This window comes from Lates calcarifer, unplaced genomic scaffold (assembly GCF_001640805.2).
Source record: "Lates calcarifer isolate ASB-BC8 unplaced genomic scaffold, TLL_Latcal_v3 _unitig_102_quiver_916, whole genome shotgun sequence".
NCBI lineage: Eukaryota > Metazoa > Chordata > Actinopteri > Centropomidae > Lates > Lates calcarifer.
In genome coordinates, this window is record NW_026115240.1 from 653 (window position 1) to 15,458 (window position 14,806).

At 38.9% G+C, this 14,806-nt stretch overlaps 1 protein-coding gene across 4 annotated transcripts in view; it reads left to right on the plus strand.

The window, feature by feature from the left end:
- Nucleotides 1-482: 482 nt before the first annotated feature.
- The window catches only part of LOC108885753 (CD209 antigen-like protein C), a 57,463-nt gene continuing 43,139 nt past the window's right edge, over nt 483-14,806 (plus strand). The window contains exons 1-7 of one of the 4 annotated variants that reach the window (XM_018680174.2): nt 515-682; nt 1,090-1,179; nt 1,570-1,653; nt 2,127-2,210; nt 2,300-2,442; nt 2,552-2,652; nt 3,651-4,879. In XM_018680174.2, coding sequence (XP_018535690.1) covers nt 646-682; nt 1,090-1,179; nt 1,570-1,653; nt 2,127-2,210; nt 2,300-2,442; nt 2,552-2,652; nt 3,651-3,798 — 687 coding nt within the window. In that variant the 5' untranslated portion in view covers nt 515-645 and the 3' untranslated portion in view covers nt 3,799-4,879. Of the gene's footprint in view, nt 683-1,089; nt 1,180-1,569; nt 1,654-2,126; nt 2,211-2,299; nt 2,443-2,551; nt 2,653-3,650; nt 4,880-7,768; nt 8,234-8,403; nt 8,494-8,913; nt 8,998-9,278; nt 9,363-14,806 lie in introns of those variants that run through there. The other 3 variants (XM_051067023.1, XM_051067024.1, XM_051067025.1) reach the window with 3 other exon arrangements.

Sequence of the window (14,806 nt, forward strand, 5' to 3'; positions counted from 1 at the left end):
ATATTCACATGGACACCTTGGCTGGTTACAGTTTCTTCCTGTTTTTCGCTATCAAGTCATATTACATAATCATATTCATATTCACAGAACACAGTTTATCAAGTACAAGTAGTTTAATATTGTTCTTGGTAGCTGAACTGAGTTAATGGCCACACCATCAAGACTGTTCTCCCCATGAAAAACAACACTCTTAGTAATTTCCTCTCAAGAGAACCTGTTTGTCTTAACAGTGGGTCTGTTTGTGACTCTCTTTTTCCTCTACGTAGCAAAGAAAGGAGTGGTATGATATTATTGTTGCAGTGGTAAAAGAAAAGCATGGCGTTTGTGTGACATTCAAAGACATAGTTGTTTCCAGTCTCCAACAAATATTTTGTCAGCATCCTTTTGTAATTGTAGCTACGACCACAATCTTACTAACTTTAAGAACGTTAAGAATTTTTATTTGCCTAAACTTAACCATATCTTAAGAACTCACACAGGCGGTAGAAGTGGGAGTGGCAAGCTGCTGAAAGATAAGAAAAAGTTGCTGTAGTGAGCAGATCAAGAACAGGAAAGAAGAAGCAGTTGAGAGATAAGTTAAGCTCTCAGAAAACCCTATGATGCTCCGGGCACCGGTTTGACCTCAAAGTGGAATCTAAGGTGACCATGGATAACAGATACAAACCTGATGCTTCAGCCAGGAGTAAGTAACTCAGAATTTAGCAACAAGCTCCAGATTAATTTAGTTCTTAGAGACAATGTACAAGAAGTGAAATATAACTGCTTTAAAAGTTTGCTTTTTCAAAGAACACAAATGAGAAAAACGAGAAGCATGTGTTGCTTCATAGAAAAAGATAAGAGGAAGTGGGTTAAGCATCAGTATCATTCTTGGAGAACACATTCTTTGTCACCATTGTCAGTCTCCAGTCAGTAAGTAAAATATGGCGAGAGTTCTCCATAAAGCTCCAGATTAATTTAGTTCTTAGAGACAATGTACAAGTGAAATATAACTGCTTTAAAAGTTTGCTCTTTCAAAGAACACAACATCAGGCCTGCTTGCCTGATAATAATAGTGATTTTTGCATGTGTATGTGTGATATCTGCACACAGTGAGAAAACTCTACAGACTGGCTGGTGTGAGCCTTGGACTCCTGTTTATCCTACAGGCTGCTTTGAACATTTCCCTGCGTCTTACTTTCCGTGAGTTGTCTTAAATTTTCTCATTAGTTTCATCCTGTGCCCCCTGTGACTTACTGGCTATACACTACACTAAATGTTACACAACATTTGTGCAAATTCACGGTGCGGTGGATGGAGAGTACTCTAAGATAAAGTCAGGAAATAATTAGGCTTTGCAGTTGTGAGTCATGTTTCATAGTGTTTGCATTTAAATTAAAATCAAACTCCATTGACGTGTTATGGCCTTTAAATGAGTTAGTGTATTAATGATCTACTTGCGTGAACAGTGGAGCCTACACAATATCAGAATTAAAATAAACATGGTGTATATGAGCTAACATCCAAAAAGGAAACTAATACAAGAGACAGCAGGTTTTTCCATGATACCTTAACTTCAGTTTGCTCACACAGATGTAACGACGCCAGATTTTAAGGGCATAATCAAAAATCTGACTGAAGAGAGAGAGGAGTTGAAGAGGGAGCTAAATATTTCTGGTGAGTATAATGTTCACCTTATTAGAAGTAAACTTGCAGTTAGTTGTATGGTTATGAATTTAGTAAGAATGAGTGGACACCTGAAACTTTCTGAAATTAGTTCTTATGAGAAAAAAGAATATAAAGGGCATCTTATCTTTGTTGCGTCCTTATAAACCATCACTTTGTTCAATTAGCATGGGATTATTAGCGTAGCCTCGGACATGTTCCAGTTCTGTATTTTTTGTCTGTGTTGTCAGACAATGGAGGTAGTATGAAATACTACAGTATGCTGAGTCATTATCAAGCTGCTGAGCTGCAGATTAAATTAGGATTTTTACTGACTTTTAAAATGAGTGATCAGAGAGAAAGTTAAAGGGGGGAAAAAAAGTTTGCGTTCAAGTACAGCATCAGACCATCTGTTCCCATACCTAAACGAAAAAAACAAACAAACAAACAAACAAAAAAAAGCGGAAATCTTTTTGCTCACACAGATGCAAAGACGTCAGATTTTGAGGCCATGATCAAAAACCTGACTGAAGAGAGAGAGGAGCTGAAGAGGAAGCTAAATATTTTTGGTGAGTACAAGGTGAACACTAACAAAATGAAAGAAAAAAAATCCAACTCATTAGTTTTTGTTTTTACTGAGATTTTTTAAATTCAACAGATAACTACATCCAGCAAAGATGGGTGTATTTCAAACACAGTTTCTACTACATTTCTTCTACAACAAAATCTTGGCCAAACAGTAGAAATGACTGCCTGCAAAGAGGTGCAGACCTGGTGATTATCAACAGCAAAGAGGAACAGGTGTGTGTGAGAGTGACATCTCTCTGTGAGAGATATGAAAGAAAAAGAATAAAATCAAATTACATTTTAGTTATGTTGATTATTGTCTGTTTCTCTTTTTGTAAACAAGGAATTCATGAGACGACTGGAAGGGCGCACATGGATTGGACTGACTGACAGAGAGACAGAGGGGACGTGGAGATGGGTGGATGGGACTTTCCTGAGCACAAGGTTCATGAAATAGATTTTTGTTTAAATTGATAGTAATCAGTAGTATTGCTAAAGTATAGCAATATTACTGAATAGAAAGATAGTCTCCTTAAATTTTCCAATCACTAGTAGCAGCACTGAATACACTGCTACTCAGACACACTCCAATAAGTGAACAAATAAGAAATCCTGCACCATTTTGCACCATTTTACATTGTTTGTATTAAAGAGGTTGAAATTACAATTAACAATCACATCACTGCTCAAATGCAGTTCAGTTCAGTGAATGCATCATCAGTTCACTGATGATGCATTCAGTAATAAGTTCAGTCTGTTGCTGGTTTAAGTTGTTACACTGAGTTCAGTACAAAACAAGGTCTATAGAAGAACTGCTTATAAGGATGACAGCACAGACACGTGTCTGCAAGAGTTATCACATCAGAAGTGTTTCTGATATAGTGAGTATCACACTATATTTTAAGGCTAAACAGTACTGCACCTTTCTTCAGAGTAAATTATGTATTTATTCAGTACATCCATACATCCATACTCCACCATTTTTTGGATTTTTGGGAGGGTTAAGAAAGAACCCTGTGACAACATCCATACTTTGACAGGTGATTCCTGACTGTGGGCTTACAAACCGAGGCCAGGCAAAGGTATCTATAGCTAGCAGCTAAAACAATATATACAAATGTACAAATATGTAACTTTGGAGAGGCCGGGAGGCAAATTTCTCCTCTTTTGGTAGAGACTAAGGGATTTACAGCCAACAATGTGTTACTGCCCAATACTGCCTATAAGTCATAACCAGTGAGTTTGTATTTGTGACTGAATGTTTGCTGGAGCATCTGGCCTTTCTACTGCTGCTGGTGTTGACTTTGATTACCAGAAATGTAAAACAACTCTCACAATGCTAACACACTAAAGCTACATTAATAAAACATCAGTACTATATTAATGTTTAATCTGGCTCCATGTTGCTGACTACTAAATATGCCTTTGGCTTTGCGTTTCAGTTACTGGATCACTGGGGAGCCCAACTCCTATGAAGACAAAAATGAAGACTGTGTGGAAATAAGGAACCCTGAAAGTGAAGACAGCTGGAATGATGCACCATGTACATACGAAAAATTATGGATCTGTGAAAAGACGGTGGCCTTTTAACTCAGCATCCAAACCCACCAGGTTGATAACTGATGAGCTGCAGGGAAAGTGACTCACTGAACTGCACAGATACAAACACATAAGTTAGTGTGCCTTCATAAGCCTTTTTCATAGGAAATATTTTGACATGTAACCATAATGAAAGTAAAGCTACAAAGAATAAAATTTGGGATTCCTGAACTCAGGTTAGCTGCAATGGTTTATGGGTCCTGATATTGTGGATGCTGGCTTTGGTTTTTAAATAGCGTGGGGTGGAGGAGATACAGGTAGTATATTAGCAGTGCCATATGTTTTCATGTATATACTGAAATTTCTAGATATACTGTAAGTTTATTGTTTCTGACTACTTTGTGTTCAAAATCACAATTTGTTATGAATAAATGTATTACATCTACTTTAGAAAAAAGTCTGGGTTTGACTTTGTATTTAAATATACATATACATATCAAACTAAGCACACTCAAGTATTAAATTAAAACCTCACAGGTTCTTAATCTTCATTGTTTGTGGCTTTATGATTAGAATTTAAATGCCTTGGTTAACAAGTTAAAAGCCACAGCTTTAAGAACAAATTGTAAATATGAGGGTTACGTCTGATAATTATTTTCAACATCAGTCACTCTGATGATGATTTGCTATCACTGTAAATGTCAGGTGATGTCATGAAACGTACGAGCAACATTTTAAAATCTTTAGATATTGACTTTATTATCACATGAGCCAAAGAACTGCAGCAAATCATCCCAACTGAGAGGCTGGAACAACAGAATATTTGGTCTTCAAAAAATAACTTAAACATGTAATCACTTATTAAAATAACTGCCAAATATTTTTCTATTGACCAGTTATTCAGACATAGGCCTGATGCTCGCCACTTGCATGCAGTAGCCAGCACTATAGTTGGACTCGCCAGCCCTTTTTAGCTATTTTATAATGTATGAATGAGTGGTTGGGTTTAATTCTTGTTTTTGATTTCTTCTTTGGGATTTTGTTACTTTGGTCATAATCGCCATATAGCTGACTTGTGGCCATTTCCTCTTTTCCCAGTGTGTATGTTAGTTTTAGTGTTTGTTTGTTTTTGTTTTTTAATCAAATTGTAATAAATTGTAATGAAGCATTTCTTTTCTTACTGGAACCATGTCTCCTGCCCATCTGTAGGACAAACCTGAGTGCCTTATGGTCTGTACTGCTAAATATTTCTCTGGGTGAAATTCCCAGGGTGGCATTGTCTGGCTTCCTCTTACCCAGACTCCCCTTCGGTATTGCCACAAATCCTTACCAAGAAAGGTCCCCTCCATTAAATCCAGTGCATTTGATTACTTGGTACATGTGCGAGCAAAGCTTTAACATAGAATCTTTTAAATTTAACTAAACCAAGTTTTGTACTGAATTCAATATAAGAGCTTGAACCAGCAACATAATTACTGAAGACCGTCAGAAACCGATGCATTTACTGACTGAACTGAACTGCATTTGAGCAGTGATGTGATTGTTGAGCTTAGAAAAAAGTTAATGAACTACATGGTCACTGACTACAATCTACTCAGGATTTCTTACTTGCACAACTGCTGGTGTTGTTTTGAGTACTTGGAAAATTTATGGAGACTACATTTTTATTCAGCAATATTTCTTAACTATGATGATATTGCTAATAATCATTAAGTTAAACAAAACTATATTTTATGAAGCTTGTGCTCAGCAAAGTCCCATCCACCCATCTCCACGTTCCCTCTGTCTCTCTGTCAGTCAGTCCAATCCATGTGAGCTGTTTGAATCGTCTCATGAACTCCTTGTTTACAAAAAGAGAAACAGACAATAATCAACATAACTTAAATGTAATTTGATTTCATGCTTTTTCTTTCATATCTCTCACAGAGAGATGTCACTCTCATTGTGACGGAGCGGCTCCGTCACTGACGGCGGGGAGCGCACACACATGTACTGGCATACACGCACACATACACGCACACACATAAACTTCCGATTCATCCCGTTTCCCCCAGTTAACAAACTTTCCAATCATTCAGTCATGTTCCCATTCCTGTTGAAGTAGAGCGACCAGGGCTGCGCACCTGGTAGTTCTGTCTCTTTAAGCATACATTTAAACATGTTACTCACCGGTGGCATATCAGTCGTTCCGGTTGCGGAGCATGATGCGGCAAACCAGGGGCATAGCATTTGCCGCTATTATATACCATGTTCTCGCGGGGTTTCGGGGTCATGTGACCAATTTGAAATATATATTTTTATTTTATCTGATTTTCCTGTCAATGCATTGTGGATGCAAAAAACTGTACTTATAAAAATACAGTTATTTTTTGTTTAGTTTATATTTGTGTTGTGGAGCCTTTAGAGGCGTTGTTAGTGAGAAAATGTATTTTTTCTATTTATTCTTGAGCCTGGAGGGAGGGGCTATGGGTTTATAGGGGCTGCTGTGGCCCAGGGAAGGCAGTCCTGGTTTTGTTGCAGAGGAGGTAACGACTACTGGCACATGTTTACTGAGTTACTGAAAAACTTTATTGAGCTTGAATTTTTCTTGTAGTTTTTGCATTGTTTGTTTGTTTGGTTTCCACTAATTTTCGCACTGTAAAAAGTTATCACTGTTTGCACTTTGGGAAGCCGGCAAATAAAGAAATCAGCGCACCAGATTATCTTCTGACTACGCCTGTGAGTTTTTCCTGGGATTTTCCCTCTTACCTCCACCATTTTTAGATTTTTGGGAGATTTAAGGAAGAACCCTGTGACACTCATACACACCTGTTCCTCTTTGCTGTTGATAATCACCAGGTCTGCACCTCTTTGCAGGCAGTCATTTCTACTGTTTGGCCAAGATTTTTTTGTAGAAGAAATGTAGTAGAAACTGTGTTTGAAATACACCCATCCTGTCCTGTGTAGTTATCTGTTGAATTTAAAAAATGTTCACATCTCAATAAAAACAAAAACTAATGAGTTGGAATTTTTTTCTTTCATTTTGTTAGTGTTCACCTTGTACTCACCAAAAATATTTAGCTTCCTCTTCAGCTCATCTCTCTTCAGTCAGGTTTTTGATCATGGCCTCAAAATGCGGTGTCCTTGCATCTGTGTGAGCAAAAAGATTTATGCATTTAAAAAATGTATTTAATTTTTCTTAGTTTAGGTATGGGAACAGATGGTCTGATGCTGTACCTGAACACAAACTTTTGTCTCCCCTTTAACTTTCTCTGTGACAACTCATTTTAAAAGTCAGTAAAAATCATGACGTCAGTGACTTGGATAAAGAGTAAAGTCTGAGGACAATACAGTAGGTAGATGGAGAGTGGCAGGAGACAATTATTTTTTATTTATCATATACAGTAGGTGAAGAAATTCAGGTTTTACTCTCAATATTTAATCAAACACAGCCCTCTAAATGAAGCACCTGTCTAAATGTTGAGTTAGTGTTCACTGAACCTGTATGTGTGATTACTTTCTCCAACTGATCATACAGGACAGTGTTTTCTATACTGATCTACTTTGTGCAAAACATGCTCGTTTGCAGATAATGATAATTTATTGTTTTATGGCACAATAAAACATACTTTTATAGCATTTGTAACAGATTGATAGTATCATAGCTGTGTGCGTATGCCATTTCATGTCTGTGTGGCCTGACTAACTTAAAAAGAAATGACTGGCTCTAAATGATGTTTACAAACAGGCTGACATGAACATGGTTGTATTATGGCCTAAGCATAATATGGAAATATAACACCATCATATTCACATGGACACCTCGGCTGGTTACAGTTTCTTCCTGTTTTTCGCTATCAAGTCATATTACATAATCATATTCATATTCACAGAACACAGTTTATCAAGTACAAGTAGTTTAATATTGTTCTTGGTAGCTGAACTGAGTTAATGGCCACACCATCAAGACTGTTCTCCCCATGAAAAACAACACTCTTGGTAATTTCCTCTCAAGAGAACCTGCTTGTCTTAACAGTGGTCTGTTGTGACTCTCTTTTCCTCTACGTAGCAAAGAAAGGAGTGGTATGATATTATTGTTGCAGGGGTAAAAGAAAAGCATGGCGTTTGTGTGACATTCAAGGACATAGTTGTTTCCAGTCTCCAACAAATATTTTGTCAGCATCCTTTTGTAATTGTAGCTACGACCACAATCTTACTAACTTTAAGAACGTTAAGAATTTTTATTTGCCTAAACTTAACCATATCTTAAGAACTCACACAGGCGGTAGATAGCAAGGTGAAAATGAAGTGAAGTGGGAGTGGCAAGCTGCTGAAAGATAAGAAAAAGTTGCTGTAGTGAGCAGATCAAGAACAGGAAAGAAGAAGCAGTTGAGAGATAAGTTAAGCTCTCAGAAAACCCTATGATGCTCCGGGAACCAGTTTGACCTCAAAGTGGAATCTAAGGTGACCATGGATAACAGATACAAACCTGATGCTTCAGCCAGGAGTAAGTAACTCAGAATTTAGCAACAAGCTCCAGATTAATTTAGTTCTTAGAGACAATGTACAAGTGAAATATAACTGCTTTAAAAGTTTGCTCTTTCAAAGAACACAACATCAGGCCTGCTTGCCTGATAATAATAGTGATTTTTGTGTATGTGTGATATCTGCACACAGTGAGAAAACTCTACAGACTGGCTGGTGTGAGCCTTGGACTCCTGTTTATCCTACAGGCTGCTTTGAACATTTCCCTGCGTCTTACTTTCCGTGAGTTGTCTTAAATTTTCTCATTAGTTTCATCCTGTGCCCCCTGTGACTTACTGGCTATACACTGCACTAAATGTTACACAACATTTGTGCAAATTCACGGTGCGGTGGATGGAGAGTACTCTAAGATAAAGTCAGGAAATAATTAGGCTTTGCAGTTGTGAGTCATGTTTCATAGTGTTTGCATTTAAATTAAAATCAAACTCCATTGACGTGTTATGGCCTTTAAATGAGTTAGTGTATTAATGATATACTTGCATGAACAGTGGAGCCTACACAATATCAGAATAAAAATAAACATGGTGTATATGAGCTAACATCCAAAAAGGAAACTAGTACAGCAGGTTTTTCCATGATACCTTAACTTCTGTTAAAAAAAAAAAAAAAAAAGGCAATGTGTAAATCTTTTTGTTCACACAGATGCAAAGACGTCAGATTCTGAGACCATGATCAAAAATCTGACTGAAGAGAGCGATGAGATGAAGAGGAAGCTGAATATTTCTGGTGAGTATAATGTTCATTAGTCGTAAACTTGCAGTTAGTTGTATGGTTATGAATTTAGCAAGAATGAGTGGACACCTGGGATTATTAGCGTAGCCTCGGACATGTTCCAGTTCTGTATTTTTTGTCTCTGTTGTCAGACAATGGAGGTAGTATGAAATACTACAGTATGCTGAGTCATTATCAAGCTGCTGAGCTGCAGATTAAATCATCTTTTCCCATACCTAAATGAAGAAAAATTTAATCAATTTTTAAAAAATGCAGAAATTTTTTTGCTCACACAGATGCAAGGACAGCACATTTTAAGGCCATGATCAAAAACCTGACTGAAGAGAGAGAGGAGCTGAAGAGGAAGCTGAATATTTTTGGTGAGTACAAGGTGAACACTAACAAAATGAAAGAAAAAAAAATCCAACTCATTAGTTTTTGTTTTTACTGAGATTTTTTAAATTCAACAGATAACTACATCCAGCAAAGATGGGTGTATTTCAAACACAGTTTCTACTACATTTCTTCTACAACAAAATCTTGGCCAAACAGTAGAAATGACTGCCTGCAAAGAGGTGCAGACCTGGTGATTATCAACAGCAAAGAGGAACAGGTGTGTGTGAGAGTGACATCTCTCTGTGAGAGATATGAAAGAAAAAGAATAAAATCAAATTACATTTTAGTTATGTTGATTATTGTCTGTTTCTCTTTTGGTAAACAAGGAATTCATGAGACGATTCAAACAGCGCACATGGATTGGACTGACTGACAGAGAGACAGAGGGGACGTGGAGATGGGTGGATGGGACTTTGCTGAGCACAAGGTTCATGAAATAAATTTTTGTTTAAATTGATAGTAATCAGCAGTATTGCTAAAGTATAGCAATGTTACTGAATAGAAAGATAGTCTCCTTAAATTTTCCAATCACTAGTAGCAGCACTGAATACACTGCTACTCAGACACACTCCAATAAGTGAACAAATAAGAAATTGTGCACCATCACATCACTGCTCAAATGCAGTTCAGTTCAGTGAATGCATCAGTTCAGTGAATGCATCATCAGTTCACTGATAAATTCAGTAATAAGTTCAGTCTGTTGCTGGTTTAAGTTGTTACACTGAGTTCAGTACAAAACTAGGTCTATGGAAGAACTGCTTATAAGGATGACAGCACAGACACGTGTCTGCAAGAGTTATCACATCAGAAGTGTTTCTGATATAGTGAGTATCAAACTATATTTTAAGGCTAAACTGAAAACAGTACTGCACCTTTCTTCAGAGTAAATTATGTATTTATTCAGTACATCTGTGACGGAGCGGCTCCATGCAAGAAGCACAAAAAAGCCGGAAGACCTGGTATGATCAACAGGCAAGGCATCGCAAATTCCAGTCTTGCCAAAAAGTGCTGTTACTTCTTCCTTCCTCCAGCAACAAACTCTTGGCAAAGTGGCAGGGGCCGTACACCATCAACCGCAAAATGGGGCCAGTGACTTATGAAGGTCTACACCCAGAAAAGAAGAAACCAAAGCAGATCTACCATATCAATTTGCTGAAAGAATGGAAGGAGGACCCCATCCTGGCTCCAGCACAGGCATTGGAAGGTGGACCCTGAGGAAGAAGTGGAAATGGAACTGGAGGCTCTGACTAGAACTGCTCCCCCTATGTTGGCCCATCTTACACCAGAGCAAGCTGCACAGCTCCTCCATGTCTTTCAGGAGACCTCTCCCCTTTTTGCAGCCAGTCCAGGGAAAATAACACTGAGCATGTTATTTGCTTAAAAGATGGCTGACCAATCAGCCAGTGTCCCTACCGTGTCCCGCAGCAGCTGGTGGAGAAACTTCATCAGGAGGTGGAGGAGATGTTGAGACTTGAAGTGATTGAACCTTCCACTTCTGAATGGCGTAGCCCACTGGTCATTGTTTTTAAGAAGGATGGCTCACTCCAAATATGTATCGATTTCTGGAAACTCAACTCCATCTCAGAGTTTGATGCCTACCCCATGCCCAGAATCGATGACCTGCTTGAGAAGATCTGAGCTGCCAAATACATCACCACCCTCGATCTGTGTAAGGGCAGGTCCCCCTGCAGGAGACGTGCCGGCCCAACACAGCCATCAGAACACCAGCTGGGCTCTTCCAGTTTACTGTGAAGCCGTTTGGCCTACATGGTGCTCCAGCCACCTTCCAGAAGCTAATGGACAGGGTCCTTCAGGGATGCGACCACTGCTGCGCAGCTTACCTGGATGATGTGGTGATTTTCAGCCACACCTGGGTGGAACACATTCATCACTTGTCCCTGGTCCTGGAAAAGATTCAAAAAGCTGGACTGACTCTCAACCCCTCCAAGTGTGAGTGGGCACAGCAGGAGACACGCTACCTGGGCTATCAGCTTGGGCGAGGGGAGGTGTGGCCGCAAGTGGATAAGTTGGAGGCTATCCTAAACTGCCCTCGACCTCACACCAAGAAGGAGGTACGGTCCTTCCTGGGGTTGGCTGGTTGGTACAGAAGGTTTGTGCCCCAGTTTGCCACTATTGCAGTGCCACTCACCGCGCTGACCAGCAAGGGCCAGAGCAACCCAGTTATCTGGTCAGATGATTGTGAAAAGGTCTTCTGCTGCTCTAAAGCATGCAGGAAATTCCTGGTACAGGTAGATGCGTTGGCTGTTGGCCTTGGAGCGGTCCTAGCCCAAGGGGATTCTGGAGAGGAACGCCCCATCCTTTACCTGAGTCGTAAGTTGCAGCCACATGAGACCAGGTATTCTACAGTGGAAAAAGAAGGCCTGGCCATGAAATGGGCACTGGAGAGCCTACGATAATACCTGCTTGGACAGGAGTTTGATCTGGAGACTGACCACAGAGCTCTCACCTGGATCAACTCCATGAAGGACCACAACAGCTGCCTCACCTGATGGTACCTCTCTCTTCAGCCATTCAGGTTTAGAGTCCACCACAGATCACACAAGACCAATGTGGTTACCTCTCCAGGTTGCCGCACATCGCCAACCCTCAGGAAGAGGGGGATGATGTGACGGAGCGGCTCCATCACTGACGGCGGGCAGCACACACATACCAGCGCACAGACACACATACACGCACACACATAAACTTCCGATTCATCCCGTTTCCCTCAGTTAACAAACTTTTCAGTCATTCAGTCACCGGTGGCATATCAGTCGTTCCGGTTGCGGAGCATGATGCGGCAAAACGGGGGCATAACATTTGCCGCTATTATATACCATGTTCTCATGGGGTTTCTGGGTCATGTGACCAATTTGAAATATATATTTTTGGTCATTTATTTTATTTGTGATTTTCCTGTCAATGCATTGTGGATGCAAAGAACTCTACTTATGAAAATACAGTTATTTTTTGTTTAGTTTATATTTGTGTTGTGGAGCCTTTAGAGGCGTTGTTAGTGAGAAAATGTATTTTTTCTATTTATTCTTGAGCCTGGAGGGAGGGGCTATGGGTTTATAGGGGCTGCTGTGGCCCAGGGAAGGCCCAGTTTTGTTGCAGAGGAGGTAGCAAGTACTGACATGAGTAGGAGTTAATGAAGAACTTTACTGGGTTTGAATTTTTTTCTTGTAGTTTTTACATTGTTTGTTTGTTTGTTTTCCTCTTTTCAAAAGTAGTTTTTCGCACTGTAAAAATTTATCACTGTTTGCACTTTGGGAAGCCGGCAAATAAAGAAATCAGCACAGCAGATTATTATTCTGACTATGCCTGTGAGTTTTTCCTGGGATTTTCCCTCTTACCTCCACCATTTTTTGGATTTTTGGGAGGGTTAAGAAAGAACCCTGTGACAACATCCATACTTTGACAGGTGATTCCTGACTGTGGGCTTACAAACCGAGGCCAGGCAAAGGTATCTATAGCTAGCAGCTAAAACAATATATACAAATGTACAAATATGTAACTTTGGAGAGGCCGGGAGGCAAATTTCTCCTCTTTTGGTAGAGACTAAGGGATTTACAGCCAACAATGTGTTACTGCCCAATACTGCCTATAAGTCATAACCAGTGAGTTTGTATTTGTGACTGAATGTTTGCTGGAGCATCTGGCCTTTCTACTGCTGCTGGTGTTGACCTTGATTACCAGAAATGTAAAACAACTCTCACAATGCTAACACACTAAAGCTACATTAGTAAAATATCAGTACAAGAATAAGCATATTTAATATTAATGTTTAATCTGGTTCCATGTTGCTGTCTATTAAATGCATATTTGTGTTTCAGTTAAAAGCTAATTCTCATTTGGTTTCAGCTACTGGGACACTGGGGAGCCCAACAATCACAACAATGAAGACTGTGGAGAAATAAAGCTCTATGACAAGGAAAACAGCTGGAATGATGAATCATGTGCGTTACAAAACCTCTGGATCTGTGAAAAAATGATTAATTGAACTGCACAGATACAAACAAACTGTTGTGCCTTGACAAGCCTTTTTCATAGGAGACATTTTGATGTTACCGTTATAATAGTGAAGCTACAAAGAATAAAATTAGTGATGGCTTAACTCCACTTAGCTGCATTAATTTTGTTAAATATTGTTAATGCTGGCTTTGGTTTTTAAATAGCATGGGGTGTAAGAGATACAGGTACTATATCAGCAGTGCCATATGTTTTCATTTATATACTGTAGCTTCTGTAAGTCTATTGTTGCTGTTCTGACTATTTTGTGTTCAAGTTCACAATTTGTTATAAATAATGCATTACATCCACTTTATGAAACAGCCTGGGTTTGATTTTGTGTTTGAATAAACAAGTCTGTCTTACACACACCATAGAGGTCCTCTCATTATGATACTGTGAAGATTATGGAATCAGATTTAAACTAAGCACACTCATGTTCTAAACTAAAACTTCACAGGTTGTTCACTTTCAGTGATTGTGCTATTTTGATTAGAATTTAAATTACTTTGTTAACAAGTTTAAGAACAGCTTGTAAATATTATGGTTATGGTCAATAATTATTTTCAACATCAGTTATTCTGATGATTATTAATCATGATTATTTTCTATATTAATCAATAAATCTCTTGGTCTGTAAATGTCAGGTGATGCTATGAACCTGTTTTGTAAGAGCAACACTTAATATACAAATATTACAATACTGACTTTATCATTGCATGAGACAAAAAAGTGCAGCAAATCATCACAACTGAGAGGTTGGAACAACAGACATTTGATAGATCTGCATTTTGCTCAGCCTCAGGTTTATGTGACACTTGCTGAATAGATCATTAGCCATGTCTACCTGATCTGCAGACAAAAAGGAAATAGTCTTCATGTGCAGCAGTAAAGTTTTTGAGAGGAATATTTTAATTTAAAATCCAAGTTTAACCACCAGGACACCAGTGATGTATGAAGTAATTTGGTGACACTACAATGTATAAGAGTGAAGTTATTGAATATCTCTGTAGTATCTCTTTTTGGTATTTGGTTCCTGCACACTCATCTCACAACCACCTCCTCATAGATACCAGTGTTCTTTCTCCAGCTAAAAGGATGGCGCCTGTGAGTGAAAATGATGTTGTAGCTCGTTGTCTACCTTAGTACGACTGGACAGATGCATCACTTGTGTTTTAACAACATTTCTCCAACTGACTTATTGATCTGGTTAGGAAAGGTCCCAAATGCACATAAATCCAAAAGAGAAGAAACAATAAGCAAGAAGTCCACGACAGGGGCAGGAGTGCAAACACAGGCAAACAAGAAGTGCACTGGAACACAACATCACATAATATTCTGGCAAACTTAAAGGTGGAAAGACAATAACCTCGCCTTGTAGTACAGACGTCTGTACTACAAAGTGAGGTTACTGGCT